The sequence below is a fragment of the Aspergillus piperis genome (assembly GCF_003184755.1).
Source record: "Aspergillus piperis CBS 112811 unplaced genomic scaffold BO85scaffold_11, whole genome shotgun sequence".
Classification (NCBI taxonomy): domain Eukaryota; kingdom Fungi; phylum Ascomycota; class Eurotiomycetes; order Eurotiales; family Aspergillaceae; genus Aspergillus; species Aspergillus piperis.
The window spans coordinates 226,096-241,643 of record NW_020291601.1 but is presented as its reverse complement, the minus strand read 5'-3'; the positions used below and the strand labels follow the sequence as shown (position 1 = coordinate 241,643).

The 15,548-nt window shown below is 51.5% G+C and overlaps 7 protein-coding genes across 7 annotated transcripts; 3 read left to right on the top strand and 4 right to left on the bottom strand.

The window, feature by feature from the left end:
• Nucleotides 1–6: 6 nt before the first annotated feature.
• BO85DRAFT_398899 (branched-chain amino acid aminotransferase) lies at nt 7–1,455 on the bottom strand (the record flags this gene model as incomplete). Its single annotated transcript, XM_025657075.1, has 6 exons — nt 7–305; nt 384–1,003; nt 1,069–1,095; nt 1,145–1,258; nt 1,335–1,367; nt 1,419–1,455. The coding sequence occupies 6 exons, from the start codon at nt 1,453–1,455 to the stop codon at nt 51–53; spliced, it is 1,086 nt and encodes a 361-aa protein (XP_025514608.1). The 3' UTR covers nt 7–50.
• A 904-nt stretch (nt 1,456–2,359) lies between these two features.
• On the bottom strand, nt 2,360–6,173 carry BO85DRAFT_520808 (tetratricopeptide repeat domain protein). Its single transcript, XM_025665163.1, has 3 exons — nt 5,080–6,173; nt 4,341–5,009; nt 2,360–4,279 (listed from the first exon to the last, which is right to left on the bottom strand). The coding sequence occupies exons 1-3, from the start codon at nt 5,933–5,935 to the stop codon at nt 2,724–2,726; spliced, it is 3,081 nt and encodes a 1,026-aa protein (XP_025514607.1). The 5' UTR covers nt 5,936–6,173; the 3' UTR covers nt 2,360–2,723.
• Nucleotides 6,174–6,281: 108 nt separating this feature from the next.
• On the top strand, nt 6,282–7,334 carry BO85DRAFT_520807 (uncharacterized protein). Its single transcript, XM_025665162.1, has one exon. The coding sequence runs from the start codon at nt 6,361–6,363 to the stop codon at nt 7,180–7,182; it is 822 nt and encodes a 273-aa protein (XP_025514606.1). The 5' UTR covers nt 6,282–6,360; the 3' UTR covers nt 7,183–7,334.
• A 514-nt stretch (nt 7,335–7,848) lies between these two features.
• On the top strand, nt 7,849–9,106 carry BO85DRAFT_460061 (zinc-dependent alcohol dehydrogenase family protein; the record flags this gene model as incomplete). Its single annotated transcript, XM_025661693.1, has 3 exons — nt 7,849–7,993; nt 8,088–8,552; nt 8,637–9,106. 3 exons carry the CDS (start codon nt 7,849–7,851, stop codon nt 9,104–9,106), a joined length of 1,080 nt encoding a protein of 359 aa, XP_025514605.1.
• On the bottom strand, nt 8,884–10,092 carry BO85DRAFT_39412 (cupin domain-containing protein). Its single transcript, XM_025656912.1, has one exon. The coding sequence runs from the start codon at nt 9,729–9,731 to the stop codon at nt 9,168–9,170; it is 564 nt and encodes a 187-aa protein (XP_025514604.1). The 5' UTR covers nt 9,732–10,092; the 3' UTR covers nt 8,884–9,167.
• A 361-nt stretch (nt 10,093–10,453) lies between these two features.
• Nucleotides 10,454–11,587, top strand: BO85DRAFT_374204 (uncharacterized protein; the record flags this gene model as incomplete). The annotated part of the gene is made up of 1 exon (XM_025656116.1): nt 10,454–11,587. One exon carries the CDS (start codon nt 10,454–10,456, stop codon nt 11,585–11,587), a length of 1,134 nt encoding a protein of 377 aa, XP_025514603.1.
• A 486-nt stretch (nt 11,588–12,073) lies between these two features.
• Nucleotides 12,074–15,318, bottom strand: BO85DRAFT_450091 (uncharacterized protein). The gene is made up of 3 exons (XM_025660301.1): nt 14,878–15,318; nt 14,656–14,796; nt 12,074–14,571 (listed from the first exon to the last, which is right to left on the bottom strand). The coding sequence occupies exons 1-3, from the start codon at nt 14,987–14,989 to the stop codon at nt 12,473–12,475; spliced, it is 2,352 nt and encodes a 783-aa protein (XP_025514602.1). The 5' UTR covers nt 14,990–15,318; the 3' UTR covers nt 12,074–12,472.
• Nucleotides 15,319–15,548: the final 230 nt, after the last annotated feature.

Genomic DNA, 15,548 nt, shown 5'->3' with positions numbered 1-15,548 from the left:
ACAAAACTCCATGAAATATATAACCAATCATCACGCTATGGTATCTACATTTATGCATTTTTATCACCAGCTTCCTGCTCAATAGGCAAGACCTGCCATAGCCAGTCCTCGTTCGACTTAACTCTTCCTTTCTGAATGTCGAGAAGGCCCTGTTGTAGCTGCTTGCAACCATCACCTGAACCGTCAGTGTTATATGCGAAAGTTTCCTCGGTAGACCTCCGGGTGATCGACTTGATGGATACCAGCATTGCCGCAGTGCCGACCGCGATGACTTCATCGAAATATTGGAGCTCAGAATACGGAATCTGCAATCGAGGTTAGTCTACGTAAACCACCAATCCTAGTCAAGGGAAGGGGCGTATTCAATTTAGCGAAAGACATACCGGGCGAACCTCAACATTCCAACCCATGGATCTGGCCAAGTCTAGACATGTGGTACTGGTCACACTTTTTAGAATTGAGCGACTACTGGGCACCACCACTGTGAAGGAATCTCCGGATTTCTTCAATCCAATGAATCCGGAGGTACTGAACTCGTCAATCTCGGAATTGGTCCGGCTGTCGAGATGTAAAGTGATGTAGTAACCCTCAGCACGAGCCTGATCACTCCATTTCAGGACGGGTCCATAATTTCCGCCGACCTTGACATGACCAACACCCTTAGGAGCAGCGCGATCCAAGTCTTCCAGGATTAGGGCGGGTATAGGCTGGCTTCCATGATATGCCCTGTAGGGCTGGACGTAGATGCAGAACTTATATCCAGTCCCCGCGGAGACGGCAAAGAAAGGATCGGATCCGAATACCAGAGGTCGAATGTAGAGCGCAGCGTCTGTATCGTGCGGAGGCACATACTCCGCATTCCCGGCAATGGCGAGATTGACACTACGCAGGAAGAGCTCCTCCGGAATGGTGGGTATAGCAACAGCGGAACAAGACAAGGCTAGCCGGGCTGCATGGTCCTTGGGGCGAAAGACGTTTATCTGGCCTTGAGGGTCACGATAGGCTGATGTAAAGTCAGTTCCACATTCCTTCAAGAGCCATCCGTAGACAGGTATCATGTCACAATACCTTTCATGCCCTCGAATGCTTGTTGGCCTATGGCGTTGTTAGCGATTGACTTGGAGCCTTCGACACGCATGCTTACCATAATTGAGCCCTGGCGCGAGACCATGGATGCGCAACAGAGGATCCTCGACCAGTCGGGGCTCGGACCAATGACCAGTGAATACCGAATACTCGCACTCGACATGAGCGTTTACTACATAGCGAAGAAACTGTCAGTCATGTTACATATTTTCATGTCTCAGTTCTCGTGTCTCAGGGCATATACTGACCATCCATAGGCGCAATCCCGAGCTTTTCCCATTCTGCACGATTTGTTAGATTACACACTTGCGGCCGCGAGGGAGACTACTCACCTAGGGACTGAGTAGGAGGAGGTGGAAAGGAAGTCATAATGATGTTTTGTTGCGGCCGAATCAATAACACTATAGCGAATATCCTAAGATTACAAAAATCCTGGATTATGGAATATGTAGTCTACATTTATGAAACAATCATAGGATATATATCATTTGCTTTGCTCCCTCTACTACAACATCCTCGTAGTCCAGAAAGCCTTATGGGGGCTGAAACTTATTAACGGTCAATGAAACACTAGGAAAACAATGATATACGCTTGTAAGATACTAACTGAGTACCGAAATATTACAGGTCACGTGATTCTACCAGTCTCACCTTATATGTAGTAAGCAAAATAAGTTAGTTAACAACATGCCGTAGTAAGCACTAGATGTAGTAAGCAGTATAATACTGAATACTTTAGAGGGTGAAGATGCTACTTTGAGCCTTACGAAAGATATTAGTTGGCACCATGGTTCTGGTACAATTACTTACGTGTCTTGGCTTACTAGTATACACAGCCCCCAACGCCACCCCAATCATGGAACAAAATTCTAGAAGACCTTTCACCCCAGACTAGACATGGGGCTAGATGATTTCACTTCAGCTTTAGACTCTGAAACAAGCTAGAGAGCCTGCATGGGCTAATCAAAATTATCGGGACGTGCCGGGTACTTTCTGGGTCAATCGTGGCTCTCCCTTACGTGACCTCCATGTCTGAGATGGATGAAGCTGAGGTTCTAAGAGCAATCCGTACTTGCTCTGAACCAACGAATTCAAGGCCGACGATATCTGATCTCTTACGAAGCCAAGACACCGTTTTTATTAGGACAATTCAAGGCCTGCTGTCGAGATAGGAGAACAACTTCGAAGCCTTTATCAGCATGGTGAAGTCTCGGATCCCAAGTAGCGAAGTAGTACTTCAATTTGATTATGCCTTAGTGGATCCTGATCATGTAAACATTTAACATCTTTCCATATTCACTTGAACACAATAAGTAAACTAAGAATAACGAGGGACTTGATACATTGATCAGCTGATAAAAGGGTATGAATATGATGCCGTTTATAGGCAAAGGCGCACACTAAATTACCTGATCCCTGCGGTTGCTCCCCGTGTTGCATAGACAAGATCCGTGTACTATACGTGTAAATCGAAGCAGGCCGTGCTTAGGGCAACGTAGGCTGCGGAGGATATGGTCCAGTTTCTGGTCACTGTGAATCTTCCAACAATCGACGACAACCGATAATTGAGGCTTGTATATATGATCTACTCAGCTGAAAAGATCTGCATGATTGGCTCGTGTTCTCTGGTAATGAAGTCATTCAGTAACCAGGTAGTTTACCATGGAGCCCGACATCGCAACGTCGAACTCCAAATTCCACGCAGGCTGTCGAAAGGAATATAGAGTTTCCAAGTTCGTTCCGATAAAATGCACAGCATCGGACTCATCTCCATGATAATTGCGATAGAAGATCAATGCTTCGTTCCAAAGCTCTTCGGCCTTTCCCGTCAACGAGTTCCAATCCCCACCATTTGTCCGTTTGTTCTGAATCTCTTCCATGAAACTCCAGGCCAGCTCGTCAATAACCCGCATAGTCTCTGGGTGTCGTCGTCCCCACCATTCAGTATATACTGAAATGACATTGTCAAGCGATTCCCGAGCCTCGGCATATTTACCGAGTCTGGTCAGAGCTCTTCCCATATTCAACTTCACAGACAGCCGAGCCGGATGATAGTTATCTTGCCAGTCCTTGTAGTTGGAGCATATGCGCTGAAAAACTTCCAGTGACTCGGATGCAGAGCCTTTGCGCAACAAGACTTCGCCCATATCGTTTAAGATGCGCAAGTAGAGGTTGTTCCTCTGAGTACGCATCAGGGTGTGGTCACTCCGTGAAGCTTCCGAGAAGTGCGCAGCTGCATTTCGCAAAAGCATTTCCGCTTCATCTAGTTTATCAATCATCATATACACCACGGCCTTGTTGTACAAGATGGACATAGACGCATTACGTGTGAGAAGGTTGTGTTCACTCATCAGCTGAAACGACTTATCGAAAGCGTCTAGGGCGGGCTCCAACTTTTGCTGGGATGTAAAAACCAATCCAAGGTTGGTGAGAACATCAGCTAGAAACTCGTTATTGTCGGAGGTAGGATCCTGGAGGCTCAGACCATGTACAATCATTCGATATATGAGGGACGCCTCGAAGTACTTCCCGAAGTTTCTGAATACATGCCCCAACTTCTCCAGTTCAGTCAAGTTAGTGTTCGGTCCCCATTTGCCCCCCGTAATGTAACTCCAACACAACTCGACATGGGGCACTAGTCGCCGCATAGTCTCCCAGGCATCAGTCTCGAAAGATCTCGGGACTTTAGCAGCCACAAGAGATATCACGCAAGATATGTATTCTTTCTCGCTAGCTTTTGCCCGTTGTCTGGCAATCACTTGGATTGCAGGGTGTATCTCCCATAACCGGACACCTTTGGAGGTAATCTTCATCTCAATGAAGGACAAATCGGCCAATAGAGGATAAAATCGCCTGAATGGCGTCTTATGTCTAGCCAATTCCTGGAGCCATTGCGGATAGATATGTTCTGTAGCATCAAGACAGATCTCGTACCATACGTCACGATTGTGAAGGAAGCTGAAGAGAGTTAATACCTTTGCTGCGGTTGGGTCAACATTTTCAAGCTCCTCAAAGCTCAGATTCATGGAGCGATATAATGTTTGATCTGGCCCCAAGACCTCACAAGCTTCGTTATACCCCTTCCACATCTCTAAATATTCCCGAACTGATAACCTATAGCGAGATATAACGGACATCGCAAGGCGAAGTGTTAATGGGAGGCCTCTGACCATGGACACCAAATCTGCCGCCCCTAAATGTAATACGTCAGGTATAGTTGGAAACCACGGCGAAGACAGGCGACAGAAAAGTACCTTCCATAAGCTGTGGATGAACTTGCAACTGGAGTAGACTGAGGGCATCGTTATCATCCAACCCTCTCACCTCATGGCCAAGGTAATACTTCTCAACCACATCGCGCCTCCTAGAAGTGAGGAGAACATATCCCCGATGAAGAAGCCGGATATAACTGTGGATGTCGTAAAATGGGAATCCATTTGACGAGGGACTGGCTCCATTGACACCATCAATGACCAGCAGCCATCTCGCATCCGTCATCCGATCCAGCTCAGCGAAGAACAGATCTACGAGATCACGTCGCTTCTCGGCGGTCATATCCAGACGCCCAGAAAAGGAAGAATCTTCCACACTCCCAGACTTTAGCATGGCAATCACACTTTGCTCGAAGCTTTCCTGGCTTTCGCCGCTTATCCAGAAGATCTCGCGCGCTGGGTGACTTGAACGCTGTTGGCTCACAAACCTAGCAGCCAACTGTGACTTCCCACTACCAGTGAGGCCCCAGAGGCAGACAACCGACCTTTGTATGGGAGATTGTGCTGGAAAGCCCAGTTCCTTCTCTAGGAGCGCCATTTCCTCCTGTCTTCCTACAAAAGCCCACTTTTCTGGCAGTGTCCGACCTAAACGAAGGTCCTGATCTGCGAATGGTGTTGATTTCAATTGTTGCGCATTATTGTCTAGAGAGACTGCCAAGGTGGAGATCAGTTCTGCAGTTTTAAGCTTCCTCGAAACATTTCCTTTTCGGAGCCAACGTACCGGACATACGCCTCAGGCTTTGTCGATGCTCAGGAGGCAGACACAGCAAAACTTCCTTAGCATATGCAGCTGCAACTATCGCCGAATACGGTTGCCATGCATTGTTTTTGGTCGAATCTGCAAAATCACTGATGCCCCGAATCACAGCCACTGGCAACCGCGTCATCATGCCAGCAGCTTCCATTTCCACTGCGATGCCGCCATAAAGACTTCTCAGTCGTTCTCTTTTGGCTCTTGATTTCACCACCGTATTTCCCGAGAGAATCGTACCGTAATGGACCTTGGGATGCGCGTCAGTGGTATCTATATCACCCGGTTCAGGTCTCCGAAACTCGGATAGCGTGTCTAGGACTTGCAAGTGTCTCCGGAATCGCAGACCATTTAGGGCTCGAAGTAGGTTAATTACTGATCGCAGCAGCGGATGCGTAGAGTTTTGCCAGTGTTTCAGTTCATAGCCATCATCCTCTACTGCCTTTCCAAGGTCATATCCTACCACTCCAGGGCGATCACCTTCGGGGACAGCCACTGCTACATCTCCTAACCGCATATCGCTTCCTGGCGATGGGATTCCGCCAGCAATACCAACCAAGAGACCCAGTTGCAGCTTTGGCAGGTCCCTGACAATTTCGGCAACCATGCTGCCCGACACGGCGAGACCTTGTTCTTGGTAGTAACCGACGACAGCCACCTTGTGAGTGCCGATGTCACCGACCGTGTAGACGACGTTCTGTCCACGAATCCTTGGGGGGACGTCTTCGGAGATTTCATCGAGCATGACAATGGCTGCTCGGAGTTCAACCTCCAAGGGGCAAAGCCAGACGATCGTGCAATCCTCTAGCAGTGTGTCCGATGGCATCGTGAAGCGGGTTGGGGGGCACAAGCTTAAATTAATACTAATACGCCTTCCCGTATTCCTTCCGCCGCCCTTGGCTGAGTGGGGCACCACAGCTCAAACGATCTTTCCTATGTTAAGTACTGGCGTTTTTTGCCTTTGGCGGGTAGGTAAATATGGACAGTACTCTTTTGCAGAATTGCCTTCTGGCATGGTGGCCGACAGTGATTGAAGGCGAAGTTGGGCCGCACGCGAGTTGACGTGGCGGCCTGCTCAGCCTCATCACTGGCATTCAGCCTATCTTCACACACTTATAACCTGCAGCGCCTGACGCCCCTGCGTAAGGCGCTGTCAGCAATCTCTCCGAATTCACGACCCATCTCTTCAGTGAACATAGTCCCTAGATTGAATACTTGCACACCGCAATTTTGACCGTCGCTTAGCACCACATGTCTCGACCAGCTTCTCCCGCCTCCTCCGTCGGTAGTCACATATCGGGAATTTCCCATCCCCCTAATTCGTGCAAACGCCCTCACACGTCCGTTCTTAATGGTGTCTCAGGTGATGAGCTCCTCAACCGGGTTAATGATTGGGATGATGGACCGAATCGAGTTTCCTTAAAGTCACCTACGTCTCGGAGGTTCTTGGGTTTGTCTGAGCATTTCACAAGGACTCCCAAGGAGGAGAATAACAAGGCAACACGGGTCCCTGAGCCACCTGTGCTGGACGAGATCTTACCAAGTTCGCATGTGGACCACGAATCAAACCGAGATGGGGATATTGAGGAGTCTAAAGCTTCTGATGAGCTCGACAACTCAAGAAAAGACTATCAAGCGAAACTATCAGCCTGGCGCTTTCGCCACATTCTTGTGGTGCGCCAAAATTCCAGCCAGTATAAGACAATCCAGGAGCAGGCCGGCGAAATCCGGCAGCAGGCTAGGGAAATTCGATTTCTAAGAAAGCAAAGAGATGACTATCGTGACATGTGGAGGAACTACTTGGTCCCCAGACTGCCTTCGCACTGGGATACCGAGCAACAGCTGCTGCAGGCGGAGCAGATCCGGTCCCTCACTGCGGAAAGAGACTATTACCGCGGTGAACGAGATCTCTACCGTAGCCATATTATTCGCCTCGGTCTGCTGGCTGACCTGCACCTCCCGGAGGCACCCCTTGAATCAGCTTCTTTGAAGGATGCGGAGGGTCAGGACAAAGGTAGCACGGATTGTACTGACTCCATACCATTAGATCTTTCCCAAGGAGCACAAGTGTGACACGGCGGACGGGGAAAACGATGTAGTCTTAGGTATCGCAGACTAACAGTGGGTAACTATGAACGGTTACACACTTGGGCCTTATATACTGCGGACGAAATGAGGAATCAATTGTATAGAGATACCTAATGGTCTACTGTCCTTTTTAGAAGGGGAAAAAATAAAAAATAATAAAATCCAAACCCCGTGTTATTGTTATCAATCAAGAACCTTATCTGGTCTGATATAAGCAGGCAATGCTCTACTTTGTGCAAACATACCTCAGGTAAAATAGCACTATTCAAACCATAATATCCACCCAATCCAAAATACCCCGACCCAAAAGCACAATTCCAACTCCCCAACCCAGTCGGAAACCACAACCACAACCACAATAAAACTACTAAGTAGTCTCCACTCCTCACTCTCTATCCGGTTAACCCTTTCCGTGAAGAACTGCGCATCCACTCCTATTGTTGAATTGTTGATTGATAATCAATTGTCCCTCCCCGCAGTGGGTCATCGTGACATCAACACAATTACTCCAATTTTTCCCTTCTTTTTTCCTCCCTTTTTAATCTTCCCCTCATTCTTCACATTCTTCCAATTGCTATCCCACTGATTCGATATACTACAACATCCCCTACTACAACCACAACCGAACAAAAAAAGAGAAGAAAGAGGAAGATGTCACTCACCCAATGGACCACCCCCCTAACGGGCCTCTCCTCGCTCACCAAATCCACCACCAACATCCCGATCCCAACTCCAGGAGATCACGAAGTCCTCGTTGAGATCCACGCTGTATCTCTCAACTATCGCGATGTCGAAGGTAATCCCCCCTCCCCCCCCCCTTTACCCTCCTCCTCCTCCTCCTCCTCCTCCCCCCTCTATCACCTACTAACCCTCCACCACAACAACAACAGTAACAAAAGGCGAATACACCCACCACAAATCCACCTCGACCTCCACCCCGGAGCACAAAGTCCCCTGCTCCGACATGTGCGGCACCATCACACGCATCGGCCCCAACGTGACCCGCTTCCAGCCCGGCGATCGCGTCCTCTCGACCTTCCTACCCGATCACATCACCGGCCAAGTCACCGAGAAGGAACTGGCGAATGGGCTGGGACATCCCCAGCCCGGGGTGTTGGCGACACACAGGGTGTTTCCCGAACATGGGCTTGTGAAGGCCCCCGGGCATCTGGGCGATGTGGAGGCGAGCACGCTGCCCATTGCGAGTGTCACAGCTTGGATGAGTCTGGAGGAAAGAATTAAGTTGAGGAATGGACGGGGCGCTGGTGAGGGTGGCGAGGTCGTGGTGCTGTTGCAGGGGACTGGGGGGGTCGCGGTCGCCGGGTTGCAGATTGCGAAGGGGTTGGGGGCTATTGGTATGTGTTCTCTACCCTTTGGGGATGGGGTTGGGTATGGATACTAATGAGACTGTGTGTGTGTGTGTGTGTGTGTGTGTGTAGTGATTATCACGTCCTCGTCGGATGAGAAGTTGGAGAAAGCGAAGGCGCTGGGTGCGGACTACACTATCAACTATCGGACTACGCCGGACTGGGATCAGGAGGTGCTGCGGATTACGAAGGGGAAGGGGGTGGATGTTATTCTTGAGACTGGGGGTGCGAGGACGCTGAGGAAGAGTTTTGAATGTATTGCTTTCGGGGGATTGATTAACTGCATTGGGTATTTGTCCGGCAAGGTGGATGATCCGGAGGATCGGATTAATGTCAATCTGCTGGCGCTGAGACGGACGGTTACGCTGCAGGGGATTATTAATGGTCCGAGGGATCGATTTGAGGAAATGGTGGCGTTCTATGAGGAGAAGGGCATTAAGCCGGTGGTTTCCAAGGTGTTTGGGTTTGGGGAGGCTGATCAGGCGTTTAGGTTCTTGGAGAGTGGAGGGCATTTTGGGAAGGTTGTTATTCGGGTTCCTTGATCTTGTCATGATTCATTGTCGGTTTGTGTATAGAGTCTTAGTGTATAGATAGTGATTGGAGTTATGCATTAGCTCCATCAGAAGGAGGCAATTCCGACGACTCCCCCAGATCCTCACCCAGCTGTTTGCCGTCCTCCGCAGAGATAGGCTTGCAGTCCTGCAGCACGAACAGCATTCTCGTCCAGTTCTCCTTGCTCGGATTGCGCCATGCGTGCATCGTCCCCCGTTGCACGGCTATGTCGCCCTTCTTCATCAACACCTTCTCCCCCGAGTCCAGCTCCATGATGATCTCGCCCTCCAGGACAACTCCGTAGTCGAGACTCCGCGTGCGGTGCATGAATGGGTCTGTGTTGGGTGCGAAGTCCACCACGCGACAGACGGTGCCGTTGGGACTGACGAGCCCGAGGTTTTTGGATTCCATTTTGGCTGTGTGGGTGGAAATGTCGGCGTCATTGTTGAGGTCAGGCGGGAACGATGAGGTGGTGTAGGCGACGCTGAAGCCGAATCGGTCTTCTCCGATGCTTGTCCAGTCGCCTGGGGTGGAGGAGTGAACGATTGCCTCACCGGAGGAGTTGTGGCTGGTTATGTGGCGAGTGTAGTTGGGGAGGCCGGAGGGGACAGACATGGTGGGTAGTTTCGTTGAGATGGGTGTTTAGTGGAGTGAAAGAGGAATTTGGGGAGATAGAGAGCTGGACGGAGGGGGAGGGGTATAAGTGTTGTTGACTCCATCAGGAATATGCAGATCCCCCGCCGCTTGTGGCTGGCTGCCGATATGCAAGATGCGCTGGCACGATCTGGTTTGTTCGGAGGAAGGATAGACCGAGATTGATGAGTATGTTGTGCATGTCTACAACTTCAGTAAGAAGGGTCCTCTTCATCTTACCCCTTGTGTTACCGGTGAGCTTGGTACAGTAGTAACACGAGTCATGCGTTGTGGTTGGTCCGCATTATAGTTCCAGACAAGCTTGTGAAGCTGCCCGCACGGACAACCTTTTTAGAGCTGGGGAATGACGAACATTGACGTAGCAGCAATGAATTGATCCATCAAACAGGAACCCCCTTTCCCATTGACCATGGTTCACGTTGTTCTTCCGAGGTACACCCAGCTTGAGGTGGCAGCCTGGACAAGCCACAGACTCCCAACGTCATTGCCTTCTTCAACTCATTCGTTGCTCGATCGGTGCCACCGATCTTTCTTCTCCAGCTAATGCTCCATCCACTTGCTGATCGTCCGATATTTCCACCAGTACAAAAGTCGATACAGGAGGCCAGCACAAAGCTAAAGCACGCACAGACACCGCCTCGGAAGAATATTCTCTCCAGTCTGAGCGGGAACAGCACACCAAGATGAACGGGATAGAAGTCCCAGCAGCATCCCGGCAAGAAAGGGAAGGAGAAACCCAGAGACGACGGTCAATCCTGACTTTGTGGAAAGGAAAGCATCACGAGAAAGTTGCTCGTCATGAAGACCACCAAGACGGATCCCAAAGTGACCTTTCCAAGGGAAAACAGCCGCAAAGGGAAGTGCCTGAACAGCAAGTGCCAGAAACCCCGCGCGGCGGCGTGCATGTCCCCACCGCTATCCCAACGCTAGGAACAACGCGCGCTGGCTCACATCAGAATCCCACGCTAGGATTGGTCGAAGATGCCATCATCCAGGTCAACCATCTCCAAGACAAAACAGTCAAGTCATGGCAGACTATCGACTCCGTGTTAAAGGCGAAGACTGCTGGTATGCCCATGATCAAGTCACAAGTATACGCTCTTGAGTGCAGAGACATGGCCGAGACACTATATGAGTATATGAGCAAGGCCCTCAAGGAGATGATATCGACACGAGGTCAGATACACGAAGCTTTCGAGCGTGATCCTGGCCTTCGGAATCACCACCAAATCCGGTGGATATCGGCCGTGCAGGCCGAAACAAAGGCTCAAGACATCATGCGTCTATACAAGGCCCTGGCAGCGGACATCAATCAAACCCTGGGTGCATATCACATGGCCCGCTCGACAGCCATGATGAACAGAGAGACCTTTACACACACAAAGTTGAGGCAGATCGAGAGCGCCGCTAGAGAACGCCGTCCAAGCCGAGTGCCCCAAACTCAGTCTCCGGAGAGCCAGTACATCGCCCGAACTGCAGTGCCACTCACAGGACCAGCGACTCCTGGGTATGCGGGACATCCCAACCCCATAACTATGGAGGTCCAGGAGGGCGGAGAGCAATCCCCTGATATCCCTCTCGTTATGGAAATGCCGCATTTTCCGCTGAACCTTCCTCCGAAGAAGACAGGACCAAAGATATCAGACAACATCCCCACCAGTTCACCTAGTATCAATCGTACTATTTGCAGCGGGCAGCAGACGGAAGAGAACACGAAGCAAGGACGGCCAGGTGCATTGGCCACGAAGAAGATGCATCTTTTCAGAACGGTAAGTCAACTCTTTTATCGTCTGTTGTGGTCCACTGAGGCTCTGTAATAATTATCTTCGCAGCTCTTGCGAGCCGGCTGAATCAGCAGAATTGAATAGTCCTTGTCGAAGCTCATTCCGGACCAGATTGAATTCGTTTGACGTCAAGCGAAGGAGCCTCGTTATGTGCTACCCCAGATTCGACTCAATTGGTTCAGTGGACACCAAACACCAGAGCTGGTAGTCAACCCAACCCCGCCAGTAAAGTACCGAATAAGGGATATGCAAGCATGATGGTCTTACCGAATATCCATGCAAGCCATTTCCATCCGACTGGGCGCATGAGACTTGATAAATTGATGACACAATGCGAAATCCACAGTCGGAGTTATGGACACTTCGATAGAAGGGGACTGAATGTGGTAGTCGTGGAAATACTCGAGTCTGCGGCACATGTATTTCCTGGTCAGGTGATCGACTCCCTCGGCCTCAGGCAGTACACCACACGAATGTTCTAGTTTGGAGAATCTACAGTGACCTTTACATACCGCACAATAATGTTGCTAATGTGAAATTAATCAATCATACATTAACGCTCTAACATGCCGTCAAGAGGATATCCAGCCACCCAACCAAGTAGAATAACCAGCTTGGAAACACCAAGATGACACCAGACATTATGCAGTGTAATCGTGAATTGTTGGTGACCACCAACAGACAAGAAGAGAAGCGACCCCAGTTTAAACCTCGCCAGCCAGGGGGAGAAAGAAATCAACGATGAGGAACCAATTTCTGGAGATGCAAAAGAAGGGTATATGGCGAAAGGTCTAGGTCATGGCAAGGAAATGTGGAGGGCAAAAAATGTGCCCAAGAACTTGGAAAATACTGGCAAAAGAAAAACGGAAAATATAGCTGTCCGCAGCATAACGCCCATCAGAACAGCCATTAAGGATATCATATCATCATCAACCTGGTAGTCCGGCGCTCCGGGAAACGCCGCGCGGGAGGAAGAGGTCCCGCCGCTGCGTACGGCCCATCGACTGGGCCGGGGGGTCGCAGACCACGACCCCGTCCACGAGGCGGTCCAAAGCCGTTAGGACCAGGGCCGGGAGGGCCCATGTACCCTGGGGGCGGTGGGGGGTATCCACGGCCGGACGGGGCTAACGGAGACGAGGGCATGGTTGGACGGCGAGGACGAGGGGGTGGTGGCGTAGCAGCTGCCGCCCGTCGGGCGTCACGTTCGCAGTAAACCTGGCCATACCATTCAAAGTAATCTCCCTTCAGGGGAATTTGGCAGGTGCGGCATTTCAGGCAGTCTGGGTGGAACTTCTGACGATCCGCGGGCCCACGGCCACGGCGTTCAACAGTCTCAAGGTACTGACCCTCAATGCCAGTATGGCAGGTTTGGCAAAGGGAGCCGTTGCGTTCGTGATAGTGCTGGGCACAATAGGGACGGTCCTCCAGGACGTAGAAGTCGGCCGTCTGGAACGGCGTCCGGCACTGGAAGCACACGAAACAGGCGCGGTGGTATCGACCCGTCAGACGGCCATCGGCCGATGACACGGACTTGCCCATAATCATTTCACCACAACCACGGCAGGGGCCCTTGGGCCGAGGTGAGGGTCGGGGCTGCGGTGCCGTCGCAGAACGCACCACCTCTTGCCGCGGTGGGCTCTCCTCCTCAGGACGTCGGGGTTTCTTTTCAGCAACAAGCGACAGGCTACCCTGACTAATGGCAGGGTCAGTTGGCGAGTCCGGGCTGAATAAGGCCTCTGGAATGCGAGGGGGCTCGAGTTCCGTCGGACTTTCGAGGACCGGTTCGTCCAGCACAGGCTGCTGAGACTTCTTCTCTTCCTCCACAACAGGACCCAGACGACCCTGGTCTGAGGGTTTCTGTCGGGACATACTGGCTTCCGACGGCAGACTAGATAGAGACGTTCCACTCCTGGTGGTGTCGGACGGCGAGGAATCCGACGAGGTGATTGAATCATTCGCGGTGTGGTCGACCTCTAGTCCCAATGCTCGTGCGAAGTTGGAGACGGAGTTGTTTCCCTCACTGGTTGAGTCAGAATCCTTCCTCTGGTTGGTATCCCGCTCGTTGGTGCGACCAGATTCAGCGTCTGCTGGTTGGAGAAATTCAGAGCTCTGTGGTTTGAAGGCCTTGTACTCCCCGTTGGCCGGGGTCGCAGGCGAAGCCAGCGGCTCGTTGGGTAGCTCAAAGTCCAGCGGGGGTCCATAGGAACTCTGGGACGGGCTTTGGAAGAACAACTCTGCTGAGCCGCGGTTGCTGCTCAGACGATCGGAGTTGCTGTTGGTATGCGAGGAGACTCGGAGTGCGCTCGCATTGACATGGTCAATCTCAGCCTTGGCGCTCGTCGGCCGTTCCGACACTCCAAAATCGAAGCCACTGTATATTTCCCCCCTGCCTTCACGCTTGTCCGCGACTCCGGCCACCGAGGTGTCCGATATCCTGGAGGGGCGCAGAAGTTGTTGCGGTGCAGCAGACGGCACTGGGGGAGCATCATCCACGAACTTGTACGGATCGCGCGCGACGCTTCCGAACGAAGGGCGGCGGCTCGACATGGCAGTCGACCGCTTGGAATTCCTATTGTCTCCATATCGTGTGCTTGCCAGGGATGTCCGGTAGCTGCTTTTGCTGTCTATCGAAGCGCCATGTCTATGCCCAACGCCCATGGCCGTTGCCGGAGCGTCATCTTTCGGGAGCGGTGGCGGAGGTACATCGTCATCCAGCTCATTTCGGTCCAGTGCAGGCGCTAATCGAGCTGATGGCATTGGTGGTGCTGATCTGGGATCCTTTACGTTCGACATACCACCCGGGCGTCTGTCCGACATGGAACGGGGTAAGGGGAACGTCGCAAACGCGGTTTCCAGGTTAATCGAATCCGGCGATTGCGGTTCGTCGGGCAATGGAGAGGTCTGGCTGCGCTGGAGCGCTCTGAACGGCGATCGCTGACCTGAAGACGTTGAAAGAGGGGAGGGGACCAACGGGTCGTGGTTGGCAATCGGGCTTGCGGGGTTCAAGAAGGGACGATCTGGAAGGCCGGTGTTAACTGCATGAGACGCATAACTCTAATATATGGATGGCGCAGGCTCGCGTGGTATCCAAATAAACATACTGGCCATTGCAGGGTCAATGCGAGGCGGGGGGCCGGACCTCCCAGACTTGGAGGCCCAGGCATCGCTGGGAGTTCTGGAGGGTAACACATTGTCTGATTTGGGCGGGGGCGGCGGAGGGGATTGAGAGGGCGAAAGAGTCGCTGCAAGGGACTGGTCAACACATTGCATTCCAACCGTGGACAGCATAGTTGAAGTTGAGAAAGATTGGGGAGAATAGTTACCTGGCATTGGTTTAACGCACACATGATCGCCCATGGAGGAGATTTCCACGCTCATTCCACAATTGGAGCATTTAATCATGGGCAGTAGGCCCCCCTCCATGATGGATGCCATGCTGGGCAACGGCGACAGTCTACAATAGCGAAGAGATATCCACCAGTCACTGGCTCATTGGAATGAGCGGGTGGAGGGGGGTTGTGTGAGGGGGTGGGAGAAAGTGGCTCGTCCAGGCCACACCGGGCGCGTGCTTGAAGGGTCGTGTGAATCTATGCAGTGCAGGACTCCTCGCATGAGGGGAACAATTTCATCCCCAGATGTCAAGGGCACGACACGACGCGACAGGACGATCTGGATGGAGCCAGAAGGAGTTGGGTTAGAGACGCATGGATGTCGGGATCTGAAAAGAGTGAAGGGAGAAAGCACAAGCACCAACCATTGTTGACTGGGGGGGGAGTGGGAAGGGCCCATCCAAAATACTCATACTAATAGTAGTAGTAAACTCTTGGCTGGGGGGAAAAGAAACACTAAACAACTAGACTAGACTAGCTTGGTTGCCAGTGTAGTGTGTGTCCAGTGGGTGGATAGTTAGCCCGTCTGGGATGCAGAAAAGACCGATTCTAGTTGGGTGGGACTCTAGAGAACTTCCTCGTGTGTTCGCAGTGAGAAAGTTGGA